The sequence below is a fragment of the Cajanus cajan genome, chromosome 11, assembly GCF_000230855.2.
Source record: "Cajanus cajan strain Asha chromosome 11, NIPB_CcT2T_4, whole genome shotgun sequence".
Lineage (NCBI taxonomy): Eukaryota > Viridiplantae > Streptophyta > Magnoliopsida > Fabales > Fabaceae > Cajanus > Cajanus cajan.
The window spans coordinates 2,080,997-2,102,851 of record NC_138527.1 but is presented as its reverse complement, the minus strand read 5'-3'; the positions used below and the strand labels follow the sequence as shown (position 1 = coordinate 2,102,851).

The 21,855-nt window shown below is 32.9% G+C and overlaps 2 protein-coding genes across 19 annotated transcripts in view; both read right to left on the bottom strand.

The window, feature by feature from the left end:
- Window positions 1–6,960: 6,960 nt before the first annotated feature.
- LOC109787882 (ammonium transporter 2 member 5) lies at window positions 6,961–11,865 on the bottom strand. Its single transcript, XM_020346471.3, has 3 exons — window positions 10,018–11,865; window positions 9,608–9,893; window positions 6,961–9,163 (listed from the first exon to the last, which is right to left on the bottom strand). Exons 1-3 carry the CDS (start codon window positions 10,624–10,626, stop codon window positions 8,604–8,606), a joined length of 1,455 nt encoding a protein of 484 aa, XP_020202060.1. The 5' UTR covers window positions 10,627–11,865; the 3' UTR covers window positions 6,961–8,603.
- Window positions 11,866–13,040: 1,175 nt separating this feature from the next.
- The window catches only part of LOC109787884 (nucleolin 2), a 29,178-nt gene continuing 20,363 nt past the window's right edge, over window positions 13,041–21,855 (bottom strand). For all 18 annotated transcript variants that reach the window (XM_020346480.3, XM_020346481.3, XM_083066736.1 and 15 more), the window contains 2 exons: window positions 14,908–15,167; window positions 13,041–13,450 (listed from right to left, as the gene is read on the bottom strand). In XM_020346480.3, coding sequence (XP_020202069.1) covers window positions 13,428–13,450; window positions 14,908–15,167 — 283 coding nt within the window. In that variant the 3' untranslated portion in view covers window positions 13,041–13,427. The remainder of the gene's footprint in view (window positions 13,451–14,907; window positions 15,168–21,855) is intronic.

Below are 21,855 nucleotides of genomic sequence, written 5' to 3'. Positions count from 1 at the left end.
TAAATACGACATTAAATGGTGCTTTCACTTCAACAATTACCATAGAAGAATATGTTTTTATTGAATATAGTGTCAATTAATACTTAATAGATAACAATATCATTCAACATAAGACTTCCAAATACAACCAAACAATCATAAACTGAGAATAATGCATAGTACTAAAAATGCAAAGATAAAGTGATAAGATAAGAAAAGAAAAAATAACTTGGTTTCTCATACAATACTACACCTCAAGCTCAAAGCTTTCCACATTCGCAACTCTACTTCCTCCTTGGCCAGTAGCTCATTGGTCCCTAAAGCAAGTTGGTCGTACAACATGAACTACATAAATCTCGTAAACATTTCAGTGGTGTATATATATGTGTATATATATATATATATATATATATATATATATATTTTTCATTTATTAACTTTTTTTCTTTTTTTTTTTGTTTTTTCTCGGTCACAAAGAGAGAATTCTGGTAGTTCCGAGTGAGCACTCTATCTTAGAGCGAGAAATTTGGTAGCTTTGAGCAAGGTGCTAGCTTAGATAATGTTTCTTTAGTGTCATTAGCTTGATAGATGATGGGACCTTTAGTGGCCTATGAATTCAATTTGAGGCTCTATATATTTTTTGTGTGCCCCCAAGATAAAGCTTGACCCTTTCTATCTTCACCTTGTAAATTCTCTTCCAGATTAAATCTTTTGCTCAATCCTTCTTTTAGATGTGTATCCCTTGATAACATAAGGTCTTGACCACTTGGACTTCGGTTTTCCTACAAAAAAATTGAAATTTAGTCTTGAAATAGTATACCTACTGATTGGGATAGAAGTTTCCTTCTCTTGAGTTGCCACCTTCTGCTTAGGTAGATATGTAGGTCTCTCCCCTTTTTCTTTTTGAATCTCATCACCAACATGGGTGATTTCTACTTTTTTAAAAGGTAAATGAGGTGCATCTTGCTTGGAAGATTTAGGGGTTGTCTCCTCCAATATTTTTATCATTGAACAAACAATTTCCTTAAGTGGTTGAATCCTTCCTTCAAAGACATTGAAAGTCATTGTCTCATCCTACATTCTCATTTGAAATTTTCCCTCTGCCATATTAATTAGTGCTTTGGTTGTGGTCATGAATGGTCTTCCTAAAATAATAGGAATCTCCACCTCTTTTTCAATATCCATGACCACAAAATCTATTAGAGAGGTAAACTTATCTACCTGGACCAACAAAATCTTCCACCACACGTAAGGATATTTAAATAAAAACCTATCAGCAAGTTTCAAGGTATCTCGAGTTGGTTTCACCTTCACCTCTCCAATCTTGGAGAGCTTGGATAGGGGAATCATGTTGATACTTGCCCCTAAATCAAGAGCTTTCTTCATTGTTAGGTTAAAAGATGATCTTAGAGCCTTTAGTCATAATGTTTTAATGATAACAAATTTGACACTTTATTTGACAAAAGTTTTTAAATCTTTTCAATAAGACGAATGCTCTTTGTATAACGATTGCACTAAGACGACTTATTATGTTGACACAAGTATCTAACGGATGAAATACTTCATCTACAAGGCAGTTACTCTAAATTAATATTGTTTATGATGTTTGATAACTAAATCAATCATTGTGTATAATATTCCTTAAGAGATCAAAGAAAAATAACTTCCTCGGTACCCATAATAATAAAAGAGAAGGAAAACATGTTTTGCATAAAAAACAAGTGAATCTCGTGAATCATGAAAATCTTCAAAAAAAAATCCATTTTGAACTAACACATGCATGACTCCACTTGTTAAGTACCTAAAAGGTGATAAGTAGATTCCTTGATCAGATAAGACGTGACTATTTAGTGAAAGCATTTAATGTACCAATAGACACTTCTCTCCACAAGGAATAAAGATGAAGACAAACGAAGTAAGTCTATGAGAGGTGCTCAAGGATTTGCAACAATCAACTTCATTGAAGCTCTATAAAAGTAAGTTTGAAATTTAGAAAGAAGAGAGAGATCAACCATTGTAAAAGTTATATTATTTCTTTATGTAAAAAGCCTTTACACTTAATTGGTTGTATCACGCCTTGTTAATAAGACAAAACAACATAGTTAGCTTACCCAACTTTAACTTTGTGTTACTACTTTAAGCCTAGTGAGGCATGACTATAAAAGAATGTTTGTTTGTTTGAGCCTAGAAAGACTTGTTTATAAAATAATATTTGTTTGTTTGAGTCTGAAGAAACTTATTTGTAAAAGAATACTTATTGGTTTGAGCTTGTTGAGGCTTGTTTGTAAAAATAATACTTCGTTGTTAAAGTCTGGAAAGGCTTTATGTTGAAAGAATACTTGGAAAACTGCTTGAAGAGGCAAGTCAAAGAATAGTTAGGTATGAGCTAGAAGTAGCTTGATAAAAGAATACTTATATCTTTGCATAAGATAGCAAAACTTGATCTGATTAGATCAAGAATTAGACATAGTATCAGTGATTGAGATGAATCAATATAAAATACTCTGTGTGGAGTTTCTTATCTCTTCATCTACACTTCTTCACAAAGTTACTACTTCATTATTTCTGGAAAAATATGAGTTTTTGATTGACATTATTCAACCCCCTTCTAGTTATTAGAAAAGATGGCTTTCTTGATCAAGCTCAAGATGAAGATATGGTCTTAGTTGATTTTGATGATTACAAATAAGTCTCTTGAAAGATAAGAGTGTAACTTGTATTTTGTTTTATGTTTTAAGCCTCTTGAAAGAAAAGAGTGCAAATTATATCTTATTTTGTGTATTTAAAGCTTTGTTGTTTGTGTGTTTTGTGCTTGGTAAGTAACTTAACCTTTTATCTTTATCTAGATGATGATTGATGATTAAAATAAGTGTTATAATTGATTTGTAAAGAGAAATGGTATGAAAAATTGAGATAATAAATTTTCACTTAAAATAATCAATTATCTTAAATAAAAATCCATTATTTTCTCTATTTTTCAAAAACTTGAAGAGCAGTTGTTATGCTGAATAATCAATTATTTCATAAGCTAGTTTTTGGAATAATGGATATTATTGCTCAAAATAATCGATTAAACTGTTCTTGGTTGATTTTTATATCTTCTAAGAACAAAATAATCAATTATTCATATAAATAATCAATTATTTCAATTAGAAAACTTATATACATATATATCATTTTTCACACTTAGAATAGAGAGACTTGAATTTTTGTGATATCTTTATCGAAAAGACTCTTTGAGAAACATTTTTATTTCCAAGAAGAGATTTTTATGGTAACCTCAAGAAAGATTTCAAGAATTGAATTAATCATCATATTCATGGAGTGAAAGGATAAGCTACTTGGTTGATTCATCTACTTTGACATGTTCCATACATCTGGAGAATTTGCCCCTTAACTTCTATATTGGTTATTCTTCTTAAGTAGGTTTCTTAAAGAGGGAGAATCTTGTAGTGGGATGTTACAAGTGAATGCTTCTTAGGGTACAAGAAATGGTTTCTTTCATAGTGCTGAAGTGTATTACATGTGGTATTGTGATTGTAAAACTTATGATATTAAAGATTAGTGGAAAATCTTAATCAGGTTGATCGGGAACTGGATGTAAGTCATAAATGGATATGATTGAACCAATATAAATTGGATGTGCATTTTTCTCTCTCCTTATACTTAACTTTACATTCTTGCAATTCAGTTTCTATACTTGATGTTATGTGTTGTGAGGCATAAACATAAAATGTAGAATTTAGTGATTTTAGACTTGCATTGAATATAAATTTAGTATCCTATATATAGTTATAGATTAGTACACTTCTTTGGAAAAAATTAGAAAAAATTTTCAAAATCAAGATAGTTGGGCAAAAAAAATTTTAAGCTACCAATTCACCCCTTTTTTGGTTAAGTCATCTTTTCTAACAAGCTTAACCAAGAAAGGGGTAAATTGGTTGCTTAAAAATTTATTGCATAACTTTCTTGGTTTTGAAAAACTTTTCTAAAGCTTTTCAAAGAAGTATATTGACCTATAGTTGTATGTAGGATATCAAGTTCAAATTCTACACAAATTCAAATTCACTTAGTTCTATATGCAATTTTCATGATTCATACCTTATAACATCAAGCATAAAATCATAATTTGAAGAATGTAAATACAAGTAAAGGGATAGAGAAAAATGTAGAACCAATTTATATTGGTTTAGCCACATCTACTTGTGACCTACATCCAATCCCTAATCAACCAGATTGAGATTTTCCACTAATCTTTAATTTCATAGGTTTACCAATCACAATATCACTTGCAATACACTTATACACTATTAAAAAAACCACTTCTTGCACCCCCAAAAAACAATTACTTGTAGTACCCCATTACAAGATTTCCCTCTCTTAAGAAACCTACTTAAGAAAAACAAAATACAAAAGTTAAGGAACGAATTCACTTGATGTATAGAACAAATCAGAGTAGGTGAATTAACCAAAGTAGATTATCCTTTCACTCCATGAATATGACGATCAATTCAAATTTTTGAAATCTTTCTTGAGGTTACCACAAAGGTCACTAAACCTTTTCTTGTAAAGAAAAATGTTTTCTAGAGAGTGTTTTTGTAAAAGATATCACAAAGATTCATGTTGTAACAAACCAATTCATTTAAGTAAGAGAGAAAATCCAAGAGAGAGAGAGAGAAGAGAATCTTGAGAGGCTTCTTAAAGAAGCAACTCAATTTCTGAAAAATGAGGTATATGATGTAAAGTGTACATGTGTTACACTAATTTATAAATTACAAAAATGGGCCTAATCAGAGTAATTAAAGGTTCAATCCACTAAATCAACTAATTATATCACTAAACAAATTCTAACATTACATTCTAAAATTACAAAGAAACGAATGTGTAGGGCGTAACCTTGAAATGCATTTTTAGGTCACTTAAAGTCTAAACTAGCCTTTTCTTCCAAAAGAGAAGTTATAGAAATCTCTCTTATCTTTTCAAGGACACCAAGAACGTCCAAATCCAATGTCAAGAGCTCTAGATATGGCCTGCACAAGAAAAAATGTCAAAATAGAAAGAAATTACAAAAATTAACTAAAATTTACAACTAAGACTAAAATGACTCACTATAACAAATCAAAGTTAATATAACACAATATGATGCTAATAAAAGTCAAATAAATGAATAAAAAATAATGCATAGAAAGATACAAAAATTGGCCTATCACTAATCTCTATGAGCAATACTGAAAAATGAAGTAAGTTGCTACATCCTTCAAGCTTTAATTTTATGATGTCTTAAGTGTGTTTCTTTCGTGCAAGCCAACTTACGCGATAGGTTGGCTTGCTTATGTGATCTTGATCACATATCCACGATTGCATTGCTATATTAGTCCGCTCAAAGTGCTAAATGGTTAGCTTGAGCGAGCTCTTCATGGTACTCGAAGGGTGTATTTTGAAGTTACTTGCTCTAATGGCTTGCTTTGAGCAAGCATGAAGTTGTTGAGAGCGCACCTTCCTCTCACTCTAAGCAAATGTTCCCACTGTTAGCTCCTTTCTCATTAACTCCTCTTCCTTGTATCTTAAAACTTAAACAAAAAAAACATCAAAAGCACCTAAAACTAAAAGAACTCTACTAATTAACACAACAAAATCATAATACTAATTTTTCACAAAAACAAGACTCTAAAGCATAAAATATGCTAGATAATTGCCTAAATTGGATAAAAGATATTGACATATTTGAAAATTTCATTCACTTATTAAGACAAAATTGGATCTATCTTCTTTAATTGTAGGATCTTCCATCATCTTATCAAAATCTTTTGAAGCAAAACTTGTTGCTTCATGAACTTCACTAGGTGGAATGTGCCATGCATAGTCTTCAAAATTTCTAGGGTTTGGCTCCACTAGTGATGCATCCACACTTAAATGTTCAACATCAATTGCATTAATTTCCACAATAGACGATGCAATATCATTGGTTGCTTCAGATGTTCTTCCTTTGATTTATTCAAAATGCAATGAGATCAATTTAGTACTTGTTTTTTCAACAAAAAATTGGTCCACAGAAGGAACTATAATGAAATCAGCATTAGTTGCGACTAGTTCTAGTACTAGCAAAACTTGTTGCTTAGGGAGAGGAGTGAGAGGTACTTTAGCAGACACTTCAGATTGTCTCTTCAACATTTCTCCAAGGAAAGGATAGAGAAAATACTTGGCCACAAAAGCAATCTTAGTCAGAGAATGTTGGTCTTTAATATCAGTGCAAGGATGGTTAATGTCCTATACAACCCTAAAGAATACCTTTGTCACAAAGATTATGTGATGTCCTTTGATTGGTATGTATCAAAAGGTTTGCTCTAGCTCTAATTCTTTCTCCTTTTCTACAACATCAACGAAAAATACTTGTATTTTCCTTGACAATCAATGCAACTTTCTTCTACTAGTTCTACTTCTTTTCCTCCAAAGAGACACACCATGCTCTTTTCAAATTGAGCACCTTTTAATGTTTGGTCTTAAGCATATGAAGGCCATGTATCACTCGTCTCTTCTAGGATCAAGTCAGTTTAGGGGCTTTCTATGCAAGTTTTGTTGATAGATAATAAGAGGTTATGTTGTAACAAAGGCAGAAAGATAAGGGCTTGTCATCAAAGTTTAATGATGAGTCAGCTAAACTGATGGCAATTTTCATTTTGGGAAGGTGAGGGTATTTTGTTTTCTATGGTAGCGGTGAGGTTGTGTTTCGGTTGGTATTTAGGTGGAAGGTATGAAAATGATTGTTTGATAAGGTAGACTTTAGACCTTTTTGGGTTGTAGAAGGGCTTCAAGTAGTGTTTTGGCTAGTAGTAGGCTTCTTGGTCTTGGGATAAAAACATTCCTCCATCTTCTTCTCCATGTATTTCCTCTTATACCTAGGAAATAAATGGGAAATATTCATCCCATGCATGGTGTTGGGGTTGATCTCTATCAACCCTTTTCCATCTTCATAGCCATCTGTGTTGATGCTAGCAACTTCAATGACTTTTGTAAAGAGCATCCCATAAGGAATGGGTGCTCATTTGTTTTGTTCATTATGCTTAGGCAAGACTTCACATGGGTGAAGATGGGGATTGGTAGGTTCACAATAACTCTCAAGCATAGATGGTAGATGTAGAAATGACCAAAATCTAAGACGTTATCCCTAGACCTCGATCGAGGGATGAACATGTTTAATAGAAAGTTGTGCATCAACCTACGCATAGGCTTCATGTTTACCGCATGCAAAAATTGATTTTGCTTCACCTTCTTTAGTGGAAGCTAAGAGGAGTAAAGCATGATGTCCATCATCTCCTCAATGATGACCTTGTCTCATTACTTAGAATAAGTGAGGCCAACCTCTTTGCATTCAGTGAAAGTAGCGATCAATGTCGAAGTTATTTTGATCTCCTAATTGTGCATAATGCCAATAATGGTACCATCAATCATAATACTTGCCCATAAATAAGCATACAGTGCATGGAACCATTTGTATTTCATCTCAAGGAAGCTTGACCATCTAACTTTACCAAGGTAGTGTTTCCCTATGGATCTGTCATCAATGAGGTTGATGAGGTTCATGAACTTCCCATGGAGAAAGCCAGTCTTAGGATACTTTTCTATGGGAACTTTGGTTTTGTGAACAATATTTGGTGCCATTTGAGTAAGGGTAAAAGAGTGAGGGTTTCTAAGAGAAGAGAGTTCTTGAGAATAAGAGAGTCAGATGAAAATGGTTAAGTGTTTGAATTTAAGAGGGAGAACATGGTTTTGCGATACACGGTTTGTAAGGTGAAATGACATGGACAGAGAAAAATGTGAGTTATTAAATGCTAATTTGACAATAACTCTAATTGTCCCACTGTTCTGGCACACATTTATCAAAAACCTTTTTGCAATCATTCAAAAGATTAAATGTACAAGATTCATTTTCTAGGATAGGATGATTCGCTAGTGTAAATATAATAATAAAACATTAAAGACAAATTAATAAGATGACAGATGTTCCATATAAAGACGATGCATATTAAATGATGCATGTAAGACAAATTAAGCATATGTAAGATGATGCATGTTCAAACTTTAGCTTGTCGTATACTTTAAGTTAAGATGCTCTCTAATGAATCTAAAACATTCTTCAACTAAAACTTTTATAAAGATATTAGCTTGTTGATGATCAGTGTCTATAAATTTGATGTCAAAATCTCATTTTGGTATATAATCTCAAATGAAGTGATATCTTATCTTAGTGTGTTTTGCTTTAGAATATTGTATGGAATTTTTAAAAAGACTAATGAAACTAGCATTATAATAAAAGACATGTATATTATGATCAAAACATGAATGATCTTCTAATTGATACTTCACCTATAGTAGTTGTCAACAATAACTAGCAACTGAGATATATTTTGCTTCTACAATGGACACGGAGTTGTAAATACATTAATTAAAAATACATTTCCATCACTAATCTTAATTTGTTACGAAGAATGCACATACGGAAATCAAAATACCGAAGTTGTTGTATACGTAGGACCCAAACAACAATGAGACACGTCCTTTTTATTTACTTGAATATGTTTTTGAAAACAAGAGAATGGCATCATACTACATATATATATATAGTTTTAAATCATCTCAACCGTGCCACAGCGCTTCTTCTTAGGGGCTGCAGCTTCAACATCATCGTATAATGAACTTCCATACTTTGAACTTGAATTTTCAAGCTTATCGCCCTGACCCCAGATGGCATAAGCTTCTTCTCCATGAGCAGCCTCATCACCTATCTCCATATCCTCTTCAGACATTCTCAACGGAACAAAAAGTCTAATGAAGAGGCAAATCAAGCTTGTGCTGATAACATTAACAACGATAACAAAGAGAATCCCAAGGATTTGGACTCCCATTTGCCTGAACCCGACCATGGGCCTTTTGTCATGGAGGCCATAAAATAAACCAACGTATTTTAAATAATTTCCATAGAAAATCTTGTTAAGCTTTGGATTAGCAAAGAGTCCAGTGAGGAGTCCTCCTAGGGTTCCTGCAATAGCATGTGTGTGAAACACTGCCATTGTATCATCAACCTTCTGCAGTAGCTTTGATCTCTTATGGATCACCATCATGGTGACCCAAGGAATTGAGCCTGAGAGGACTCCCATTATAAGTGCTGCCCATCCCTGCACAACTCCTGAACAAAATAGGAAGGAACAGTTACACCATCAAACATATAAGTACTAATAACACACTCTTTTTTGATAGTTGAAATTCATTAAAAAAACAAAAAAAATGAGAAGAAAATCAAGGATTTTTTTTCATTAACACAATTCACATAATATTTAAAAACTAACTTGTATTTATTGGATATGACTTCTACTAATCAAAGTATTATTTTAACATCCATGGAATTTGACCATCAGAACATCATGTCCACCCATTTGTCTTAGAATAAGCTTTGCAACTATTAGGTCAAGAGATTTGGTTGTATGAGAGGAAATTATCAAATTTTGTGATTTTCAACAAATTTAAAATGATGGGAGTATCCAAAGGATAGGATTGTATGAAAGAGTATTTTGCTAACATCTCTTTGTGACTAACTAGATTGTATTTTGAGTGTGAAATAAAGTGTACAAACCTGCAGCTGGGGTAATGCAAACCAAACCAGTGATCATGCCTTGAACGGCTCCAATGACAGAAGGCTTTCGGAAAAAGATGACATCAAGGATGACCCAAGTGAGCAAGCTGGTGGCAGTGCAAGCATGAGTGTTGAGGACGGCGAGGGAAGCATCTAAACCCACTGAGTATGGATCTCCCCCGTTGAAGCCAGTCCATCCCATCCACAACATCCCTGCCCCTGCCAGCATAAGAAGGATGTTGTTTGGAGGGAACCTTTCCCTGTCCTTGTTTAGCCGTGGTCCAACCTGTCAAACCATATATAACTATTCTTTTCATTCATCAATATGGACACCTTAACATATCATACATTCCATCAAGACCGGTTTTTTTCCTATTCTTTTGAAATTAAAATGTTGATGAATTGCTTACCCAAAATGCAGCTGTGAATCCAGCAACCCCGGAAGACAAATGGATGACATAGCCACCAGAGTAGTCAATGATCCCCATGGTGGACAAAAAGCCAGCAGGGCTCCAAATGCTGTAGGCTGTGAAGGTGTAGGAGAATGTGAGCCACAAGGGCACAAACAACATCCAAGCATAGAAGTTCATGCGACCCAAGAGAGCCCCAGCAATGAGAATCAAAGTAATGGCAGCAAACACACACTGGAAATAGACCATGGTGGCATTCGGGAAGAGCCCCAGAAACGCAGGCTTAAAAAGATAAGCTTGTTCCAAGGACATAGCTGGCTTTCCCCAGAAAGGAAGAAGCTGGTCACCAAAGGACATTCTGTATCCCCACACAACCCAACAGAAAAACACACAAGCAAAAGCATACAGCGACATGAACGCTGAGTTCACTGCCCATTTCTTCTTCACTGCTCCACCGTACAAAATTATGAGCCCTGGAACGCTTTGCAACCCCACCAGTGTTGCAGCTATCAGCTGCCATGCATTGTCTGCTTTGCTCATCCATTCCGGGCTTCCTTCGTTTGGCAAAAGGTTTGAGGGAAACGGAACCGTCGCGTTAACGTTAGCCATTTTTAATTTGTTTTCAAATCTCTCTTGTAGTGAATGAGTGTTTTTAATTCTCTCTATATATAGAATAATGATTGGTGGTGACTTAGGAGAACCTTGTTTCGAGTTTTGAGTTTTGATTCTCACGTCAAGCTGTAGAAGTTTTGTCTTGATTCTTAATTTGTCCTAGGTCATGTCGCTCGTATTATTAATGATTAAACTTAGGCGGGTATTACAAGCGCTGTTTGTTAACCGGATCACCAAATATTGTTTCTGTCTTAGTACGTATCACAAGAAGGCTATTGTAATATATATATACACGTAACTTTCTCTATATCAGAACTAAAACTAGACCTACAACTAGAACAACAGATCCTTTCACTTTAATAATAAGAATGTATATTCTCGTACCATTTCGCTGCATTATTTTAATGACAAGGAATACACACACTAGTGTAGTGATCATTGCTTCATACGTTTTTAATTTTCGCTTAAATTCATCTTTTGTTCTCTAACGTTTTGGGAATGTGTGGAGAGTATTATTGTGAAAAGAATATTTAGATAATTGCTTGAAGAAATCAAAATATATGAGAATTGAGTTATTGAAAGAATACTTATATCTTTATTAAAAAATAATGAAATTCAATCTGGTTAGATTGAGAATTGAACATAATCTCGATGATTGAAACTAACCAATATAAAAATACAAGTAACTTCTTACTACTTCACTATGTAAAAAGTGCGAATTTTTAATGATTAACCACTTATACCAAAATTTAAAACATTGATAATATGGATAGTTAAAATATAGGAACGAGAAAGAGAGAAGAGAATGAGATAAAATATTTTAAAAAAAATGATTTATTTTTTAAAACATTTTTATAAATAGATCGAATATTAATTCGTGCATTAAAAAGTTTGTTAATTATTGAATTTTTTTCCTTCATTAGATTGGTTAGATGAATTTTTTTAAAATGAAGTCTTAGTAGATCTAAATATATTATTTGTTTTATCCAATTTATTACAATTTAACTAAAAAAAACCATTCCTTCTCTTTGTGACTTTAAAAGGAATTAATCTGAAATGACAACATGACGGTCACATTACAAGTTTTCCTCCGTGGTTGCTGTAGATTTGAAGCATTTGTAGCTCGTTTTCTTGGTATGGGCACTTAAGAAACTACTTATAGGTGGTTTATCCATTGCTTATGGTCAATTATACAGCAGGCTTAGGACAAATTAAATATATTTATTAAATATATCATAAAAATACATTTTAAAAACAGTTAATAAAATAATGGACGAAATCCTTTGACACCAAGTGTTAAAATTAGTAAAATTACATATCAAATAACTTTTGGGAACATACAAATTTAGCAATCTAACTGTTGTTTTATATATATATATATATATATATATATATATACACTAATTATATCAAATATACAAAATTTTATATTATAAAAAATTAGTTAACATATCTAAAAAAATTCAAATTATATAAAATTTGTTATGCACATAATTTAATTGTTAAATTTGTTAAATTTACATTCTAGAAACAATTATTGACTTCATGAGTTTTGACATAGGATGTTGACAGATTTTGCCCCATAAAATAAATTTTAAATTGTTAAAAAAATCCTTTAAGCCTGATTAACTTATTTAAATAAATTACTCTATTACAAAATATAATAACTAAACTAACGCAAATTGTTTTTAAAAAATATCCGTTAACTTCTATTTAGTATTGTTTAATAATATTAAGTATTAACACATCTTTTTGTAACATAAAAGTAAATCGTACATCACTTAATATTAGTGTTATTTTTTAGCCATATTAGTACACTTATAAAAAAAATTGTGTACCTCAATAACAAAGCAAAGAGAAAGTTATAAATTAATTTAATACTTGTTACTAATAGTACAACAAAAATAATATGACAAATCTCTTTTCTATTTCTTTTTGTAAGACCTAACTTTTAACAATTATTTGTCCTATCATATAAAATTCAATTTATAGTGTTTGATATATTAAATATCTTTAAACTAAAATATTACTAATTAAAACATATTCTCTTAATTTGATAAAATAAATTAATTATAGATTCTTTTAAAAAAAACATATATTCTAGTTTGTTGTAAAATTAAACAATATCAATTAATTGAGAGTAGTATAAAACATATACTCTAATTGATAAAAAGAGATAAGTATTAATTAAGAAAAGCAGTACAAAGATAGTTTTAGGGGAAAAAATTATTAAAGTAGTACAAAGATAGTTTTAGGGAAAAAAAATTTATTATCCACTAGATTAACTAATTTTCTTAATTTGGATAAATTAGGTATTAGGATCTTATATATAAGAAAGGAGATGGTACATTGTAAATTACTTAATATGACCTTGACCAGTAAAAAAATTAAAATAATACTACACAACGCGATGCATCCATCAAGTAAAATTGATACAAAATAAAAGTACCATTCAACTTAGTTTGAATCAAATGTCAAAGCAACCCCCAAAAAAAAATTCAAATTTTCAGTTTTTGGTTCGATCAGTTTCTAATTGTTTTGGATTCGATCTGACAACTTACAACAATTTAGTTGGGTTTAACTTTACAACCACTATTTTCCAATTCCAATTCCAATCCCAATCGTTGTGTTTCGCGAAACAAAACCGCAGCAGCAGAGACAGGGTAACCCCAACAGCAATACGATTGACACTATTCCACAAATCCCAATCCACTTGATTTTCACGACTTCATACCATTAATTACCAAAACTGAAAGATAATTAACCAAAATTTCCAACATCTGCTGCAAGAGTCTTCATCAATAAAAGTGGTTCTTCCTCCCTAAATAAAAATCATGAAAAAAATCATCAGAAAATGAAAATATATATGTGATGCAGTAGCTGCGGAAGCAGAAGTACAACTATGCTAAGCAGATGATTAAATCTCACGTCAAAATACTTCATTTTGTATAATATTTACTGAGCTTTCAAGGTATTCAAAAAATAAAGGGAGAGAAATGAATATAACTATTTAAGTCACATGATGAAAATGACAGTCCAAGTAAGTCACATAATATACATAAATTATAACAGAATAAATTGTTGAGAAAACATTAGAAGAGTGAAAAAGAGTAATTAAGCATGGTTAAAACATTTGAAACGAATCATGTGAGGATGTCTGGCTCCTCACAGAACCAAGAATCTATTTAGAGTGATATGTATCAGTACAACCGGAGATTTAATCCACAAATGCAAGATATTGGTGCAGAAAGAGTAGAAGGTAGGCCACCGCCACTAGAGGATGGTGGCACATCATTGATCTGTGGCAGAGTTTCAATCATTTCTTGATTTTCAGGGCTTGGAGGAATGCTTGCAATACCATGTGAGGAAACAAAAGAAAAAAAGTAAAAAGGAAAAATGGAAGGAAAGTTTCAAAGAAACCAAGAATTTGGAACAAGAAACCAATTTCAATATTCACCAAGCTCAATCTTACAGGGGAGGTCTGATTTATATAGGAGCAACTGACGATCAGTTGTATTCTCTGCTACAGCAGAGCAGTACAAACTCAGCATAAGTAAGATATCAAAATGGTATCCAACTCGTGAATTGCCGATCTAATTTTTGAATCATGGATCATTATTTGTATTGAATCAGAGACAATGAAAAATTACTTCAAATATTTCATATAGATGATATATATTGTTCAATGTAGAAAACTTGCTAAAAATAGATAAAAACAACTTGAGCAAAGTCTTGTAGAACAATATAATTATAGTTATATGACTATGTGAGTTTGTGAAACCTTTATTTTATAATAGAGACGAAGCATGCAAATAGCTAAACATAGTATATGCATTGAATGAGTAACAAATAGAGTATTGTAATAATCAAATAGGATAAGTTCAAAACTGTTCCTTCAATTCTTTTTCATTTAACAATTTAAGCTTATATGACTTTTCAATTTTTTTCATGAGAATTGGTGAAAGAAAGGTCAAAAAAAGAAAAAAATAATGAATCATTGAATCTAATCAATGATATGAAATTGCATAGATTCATACTTGTATATAAGATGCAAAGTCATTTAAAATTCATCTTATGACATGTATTGGTAGATTGCCGAATTGTATCGAATTGTGGATAGTAAGATCCTGATTACCAAGAGCATAAGAGTCAGGTACCTATAGTAACGGCTGGTTGACTAACATACCGACTACATACTAGTATCAATTTCAATAAATGCTTACACGAAAATACTTTAACACAAGGAAACAAAAAGCTAACTGTAAAAAAATGAAATACCTGCGTTTTCATCAGAAAATGAAGAATGCCACCCACCACCGCCACTTATTCCCCAACCCGCTCTACTGCTATAGCCACTTCCATCCCATCTACGAAACTCATGACGACTGCCACCACCTCTGTCACTGCCTATACCCTGGTTATCAGGTCGAGTCTTCTTTGCTCTTTCAACTAACAAGTGATAACCTCCGAGCTCAGTTTGATCAAGATGTAGAGCTTTATTCGCACTGTTAACATCCTTGAACTCCAAGTGAGCAAACCTGTAAATTATGAAATTTGAGATAGGAATGCAAAAGACACTAATTCTTTCACATGTTTAAGTTTTCCTGAGTTCTACAGTCACTTATCGCTCAAGGTTTATACAAACTAAAAATATTGAGGCTCTATTGGAGAAACTTAACCAGGAGGCTTCACTATTAGTCTATTAATGCATATTTTAGTTACTTTTTCATTTTTTGACAAATTTAGGAACTATTGCCTTCAAGCCCCTATGGGCTGGTAATAAAACACAGGTTTCAAGAGAAATTGAAACTGTATTATTAGTAGCAAAAGGTAAGAAATGTTACAAGAGAGACCCTTGTAATCCTAGAGCAAAGCTCCTCAGAGAAGAGATACTTCGCTCCTTGCCCAACCTATAGGGTTTCTAACAAAAAAGATATTCCCTCCCCCTCACACTAATGGTTGAAAAAATCAAGATTCTATTTCAACTCAGAAAGGGGGTATAGAATCATAATATGTGAAATCGTAACTCAAAACATAGATTATACAAGATTTATAAAATGCATATATGTGACAGAAACTAGTAGTATATTAAAGGAAATAGCTGAAATTCTAGGAGATCAACTCCTTTACAATAGAGAAGTATAACTCAAGTCTAGAGAAAGAAATAAGGAAAATAGGAATAACAATGAAGAAAAGAAAAAAAAAATAAAGATAACCCGAGCTGCAAGGTGCAACCTCAGTCCCCAAGCAAATGCCTAACCAATTCCTCATCCTCCTAATTCCCAAACGTCCTTTTGCTACACTCCTATCCTATAAATATGTCCTCCACTATTGTTCCAATCATGGCAAAATATTCCATTTGAATGCTCTCTTGCCACATGCACATTCTGTGATGCATATCACATCTATTTTACATTTCTTGCTTGGCCCATTTGTTCCCAGTCCATCTCCTTTCTGTTTACCCCTCCTCTTATAAACATGGGTTAAAGGCCTAACAATATGCATCTAAGATAATATAAAAAAAATAAAAAAATAAAAAAAAATTATAACACATCAAAATAATCAAATACTAAATTAAACTTAATGGTTAAATTCATAATCATAAAGTCAATAAATAAACTCAAATGACATAAAACAACTTAAATTATTGTGTTTCAAATTTAGTAGCAAAACAACATAAAACGTGTAATTATAGACCTCTAAGACTAAACTAAACTAGATCATCCAAATTAAAATCATAATCATTCAAGATGTCATTATTTTTATTTCTTCCATCTTCTCCATCTCCTTGTCTTTCATTAACCATAGTAGCAAGATGCGTCTCATCTATAGGTAGCACTTCAAGAACATCATTCTTATCCTCGTTTGTATTTGGAATATCCAATTCTTCATTCACTTCGACTTCTTCATCACTTTCCAAAATCCACTCATCATATAATGAAATATCATCAAGTACTAGTACCTGTACATTTGTTCTTCTAGCTTCTGCTTTGCCAATTTTGAATTAGCCATTACAAAAACATCATTCATGGTGTTTTGCTTCAAAGGGTTTCTTCTCTCAGTGTGAACCAAAGCAAATTCAAATGCAAATATGATAAAGCTTGGCTAAGCAACTCAATTATTTAAATGCTAATAATGCATGTTCTACATACCATCTCAAATGCACTCCAATTACACTCATACAGATGAACTGAAGGTCAAACTTAATACATGTATGACAAACTTTTGGAGTTCTGTTCATTCCCATAAGTTTCCCACCAAGCTGCTGGAGGCTTCTTATCAACTTCCTTAATGGCTATGAGATTACCAAAAATCCCCGTTTGATTCTTGAAGCCTTCTATTTGAATATCAGTCAGAAGTTTGTTCTTCAAGATACTTCACCATCCTCTATATACATGCAATTCAACCCTTTTTAACTTCCAAATAAACTTTAAAATTAGGTCCATAATGCAAATCAGGATTCAGATAATAGGCAGTAGCATGTAAAGGCCTATGAAGTTGGTTTCCCCATCTTCAATCAATGATATATTCCATAGAGGCTTGTAACTAAAATAAAATAAATTGAATTACAATTACTTTTGAAACCAATAACAGTAACACAAAACAGTAAACAATTATAAACATAGTACCTTTGGTCATTCAACTCTATTTGGATATTCTCCTTAGCGGGGTCCATTGCCTCATAAAGAAACCCTATGGGCTATGACTGGTTTCTCATCTGAATCAATCATCCAAAGAACTTTGATTAAAGGAGATGCACCTCTAAGACAAATTACAATATGTTTCCAAAATTATATCATCAAGCAATCTCCCTCATGTTGTCTTTGCAAACTTCTTGTCCTTCCATTGGTTACTTGTGAACATTCTAATTAAAACACTTTTGTTCTCATGAAGACAACTTAAAGCAAGGTAAGATGTGGCAAAACAAGTTAAACCTAGCTTTAGGAATTGTCTTGATGAATGGGGATCTTCTTTTCAAAATCTTCTGGCATCAAGTTGAAACAGTGTGTTGCATAAGGTGTCCAATACATCCCTATTCTCTTTGCCATCAACAATATCCCAGCAACTTTATAATTTGCAGCTTTGTCTGTCACAACTTGGATAATGTTCTCTTTCTCAACCTCTTCAACAACTTCATCTATCATCTCAAATATTTTGACAACTGTTTCTGTTATAGAAGCATCTATGCACTTCAAAAACACTGTTCCCTTAGGAGTGTTCACCAGAAAATTTATTATGGTCCTCCTCCTTTTGTCTGTCCCAACCATCAGTGATTATAGAGCACCCTGTTTTCTTCCATGTAGCTCTGTGTTTCCAAAGATTGATTTGTGTTCTCAACTTCTTTCAAATTCTTAACTTTGATGTCATGGTAAGAAAGAGGCTTAAATCCCACGCCGTGTTTTGCAACTGAATCAACCATAATAAGAAATACTTGACACCTTGGCACGTTGAAAGGTATGGTATAAAATGTAGAAAAAACTTGCAATATCTCTACATGCCTCATCTTTGAGATCCTTCTTGAAAATGCTATTAATGGTGGCTTGTGTGCTTATTCCTCTCATTTAAAGAATAATTTGGAAGCTACCAATATCACTACTTTTTCTCTTTTCACCAGGTACATCTTCCTCATCCCCTCCAAAGCTTGATTTCTTCATCAATTTTTTTCAAAATTAAAAACAACGTTCGGCATCTCCTTCATCACTCATGCTCTAGCAAATTTCAACATCTTTGTGTTCCGGCAAAGTGATGCTTCAACAGGTAAACACCCCTTGTCAATACCTTTCGACAGTATTGACATTGATTATTATTATTATTTTTTTATCTACATCAACAAAAATACCATGATTCCAGGCAACATCTGTTCTACTTTCAAGTGCATTTTTTTGCCACATTTTAAGCACGCAATTTGCAGGTTGAGAAGAGGCACCCCTTGAGTTTGACATCCTCAATCACAAAAGTAGGTAAATTGAAATATTAATTTTGCAGATACCCACTAATCAGAAATGCAAATTGTAGTGACAGAAAAGAACAGATGGAGAGTGGTAAAAGAGTCGTGGAGGCAAAGAGAGAAAATGAACCAAGTTTGCCCACCAAGGATCATGGTGAAGAAAAGCCTTGGACTTGAAGGGAAAAGCTCATAAAGGTGCAATGGTTACGTAGAGAAGCTTTAGCTTTTGGTCGCAAGTGTTTCCAAGTATAAAAGTTTTAGAAACTTGTATAGCGGAAAAGTCATGTACTAACTTATGTGTATTTACAGTTTACCTATTTGGAATAAGGTTTGGTCGTGGGGGGTTGTCATAGGGATAGAAACGGAAAAAAAATGTTTTGGGGCTTTTAGTTTTGACTATTATTGGGGCAGCCCACATATAATTGCCTAATGAGAAGGTAGAAGAGTTCTTGAAAGATACTCCTGGACCATGGAACGATCCAAGTAATTTGATGTCAAGAAAACATGAGATCCAATATCTCGTGTTGTATACAAGAGATGCACAAAAATTGAACCTGTAACAGCCTTATTGTATGCAATCAACCCCAAAAGTGAGATAGCGGATAGCGAGATGATTATTATTTAGACCTAGCAAAATAGGCCAAGCTCACCGAGCTAGCCGGAACCAGCCTGAGAAATTATAGGACTTGGGCTCTAACATTCAATCCCAAATACCAACCTTTTTAGCATGGCACAATAAAGCCTGTTTCATGAACAGACTCAGGTCAGGCCACAGGCTGCCTTTTTTTTTTTCCTTTCTAATTTTAGCATTTTATAATTTAGTTATTGCTGAAAAGTAAAAGAGAAAAACCTAGAGTCTACGAGTCAAAAGTCTAAAAGACTAAAATCACAAAGCAAGGTCAAATATTCAAACTTTTAGCTTGCTAATACGGTCATACACATAATCCTTTTTTTTTTTCACGATGTTGTTCTGGAATTGCTTTGTGGCTGGGCAAAGCTTCCTATAAGCTGGGAGCCTGCAACTCTCACTTATTCCTCTTTATATGGTAAAATGATCTAACTATAAACCATCAAATGTTTTACACTTTAATTTTATAATGTTGATCTCCCATATTTGATCTCTGAATGTGAAACAAAAGTTATAAACTTGTTGTAGCCACTTGCTAGTGCATGTCATATATATAATATATATATATATATATATTAAGAAAGATGTTAAAAAAATATCAACATAAATTGTTAAACAAAAGTACTTTCATTAGAATGTGTAATTTGTGATTATGTAATCAAATTATGTTTTCCAATTTTGTTTTTAATTTTTTATATAGAGTTTGATGGTGAATAATTGAAGAAGTTGCATGTTTCATTGTTATAATATGCGTAGATGTGATATACATATCACATAATAAAAATTGGATAATTTTAGTTTTGGAAAGGATGTTAATAATGTTGTTGATGGTCAAGTATTAGAAACCCCGCCACCAAATATCCATACTAAAAGAAATGGGCCGGCTTGAAAAGTCCGTAGCCCACATAGGGCTAGGCTTGGACATCAATTTAGAAGACCAAATTCAATATGGGCCTTTTTGACTCAATCCATTATAGCTTGTGGCTCGCATTGGGCCAGCATGCAATGGACCAAGTAGCCCATTTTGCCAACTCTACCACTCTTCTACTGCTTGCATATGCCTCTCTCGGGGATCATGCATAAATTGACTAACTACACTGATAGCATAGACAATATTTGGTCAAGTTTGAGATAGGTAAATTAGTTTCCCTACCAATCTTTGATATTGACTCTTCTCCACTAATGGACTTTCTTCACTTCTTGTTTTGCATATTGTTCAATAGGAACCCGTGCGGCCCTACATCCCAACTTTTTTGTTTCTTTGAGTAGGTCAAGGACATACTTTCTTTGGGAAATAAAAATGTCTTTCTTGGAATAGGCAACCTCTATACCAAGAAAATACTTTAGCTTTCCAAGTCTTTCATCTCAAATTAGGTTGTTAGTTTCTCCTTCAAGGTTAATTTTTCTATCTCATCTTCTCCTACAATGATCATATCATCAACATAGACTAGCAATATGGTAATCAAGTTTACCGATAGGAGAATGCTTTATGAATAGGGTACACTCACCTTAGCTTTGTTTGTATTCCACGGAAATCATTGCTTGAATAAATCTACCAAACCATGCTCGGGGAGATTGCTTAATAACATACAAGGCCTTTATCAGTAGGCACACCTTGTTTTCTTCACTATGGACTCCAAATGCTAGGGATCTCCATGAAGGAATGCATTCTTAACACCAAATAGTCGTAAGTCCTAGCCAAAGTAGGCTACAAGGAAAGGATGAACATTATTGTATTCATTTTTGCTACAAGAGCAAATGTCTCCTCATAGTCTATTCCATATGTTTAAGTGTATTCCTTTGCCATCTTGCTTTGTATCTGTCTACTTTCCCATCATATTTGTATTTTATTGTGAATATCCATATGCACCCTATAGCATTCTTGTCTTTGGGTTGATCAACAATCACCCAAGTTGCTCCTTCATGACTTGACTCCAACATTCATAATCTCATTGCTTGGTCAGCAATAAAACTTTGATGTGGGGTAGAAAGATGGTTAGTGTAAACATATTGAGAAATAGGATATTACCACACAACAACTTTCCTTTACTCAAGACAATGGGTCTATCATCATTAAAACTTACCGCCTCGATGTTACTTCTAAAAATCCTTACCTCTTGGTCAAACGACTCTTCATTCTGAGAGACCAAAGTGGGTTTCTCTTACCTTTGATATTTCTTTCCAAAGAATCAGTCACCCTCTTCCTTTCCATAATGGGCTTCTTCTTCTATCTCATTTGTGACCTCACTATGGGTTTCTTGGACATCATGCAAAGAAAAAAAAGGTAATGACGTGTCCTCAGTTTCTTAATTTCTCTCCCATGGAGTCAAGGACCGACAAAGAACAACTCAAAAAATGAGGAAACTATGACTTACGGATAAAAGAGGAAATAGATAAAACAGAAATAAAAGTTAAGACACATAGAAACGCCTAAAGATAAATCTATTTAGATAAACCCCTAAAAGATGTTTTTATTCTGATAAACCCCTAAAGATATTTCTGTTTTTCCAACATATAAAATATAATATAAGCTCAAAACAGAAAAATAACTCAAAACTCATACATTAATCATATTCAATAATAAAAATTGTACTAATATTGATACATCTATGAATAAAAAACAACATAAATGAAAAAAAAAAAGTAACTC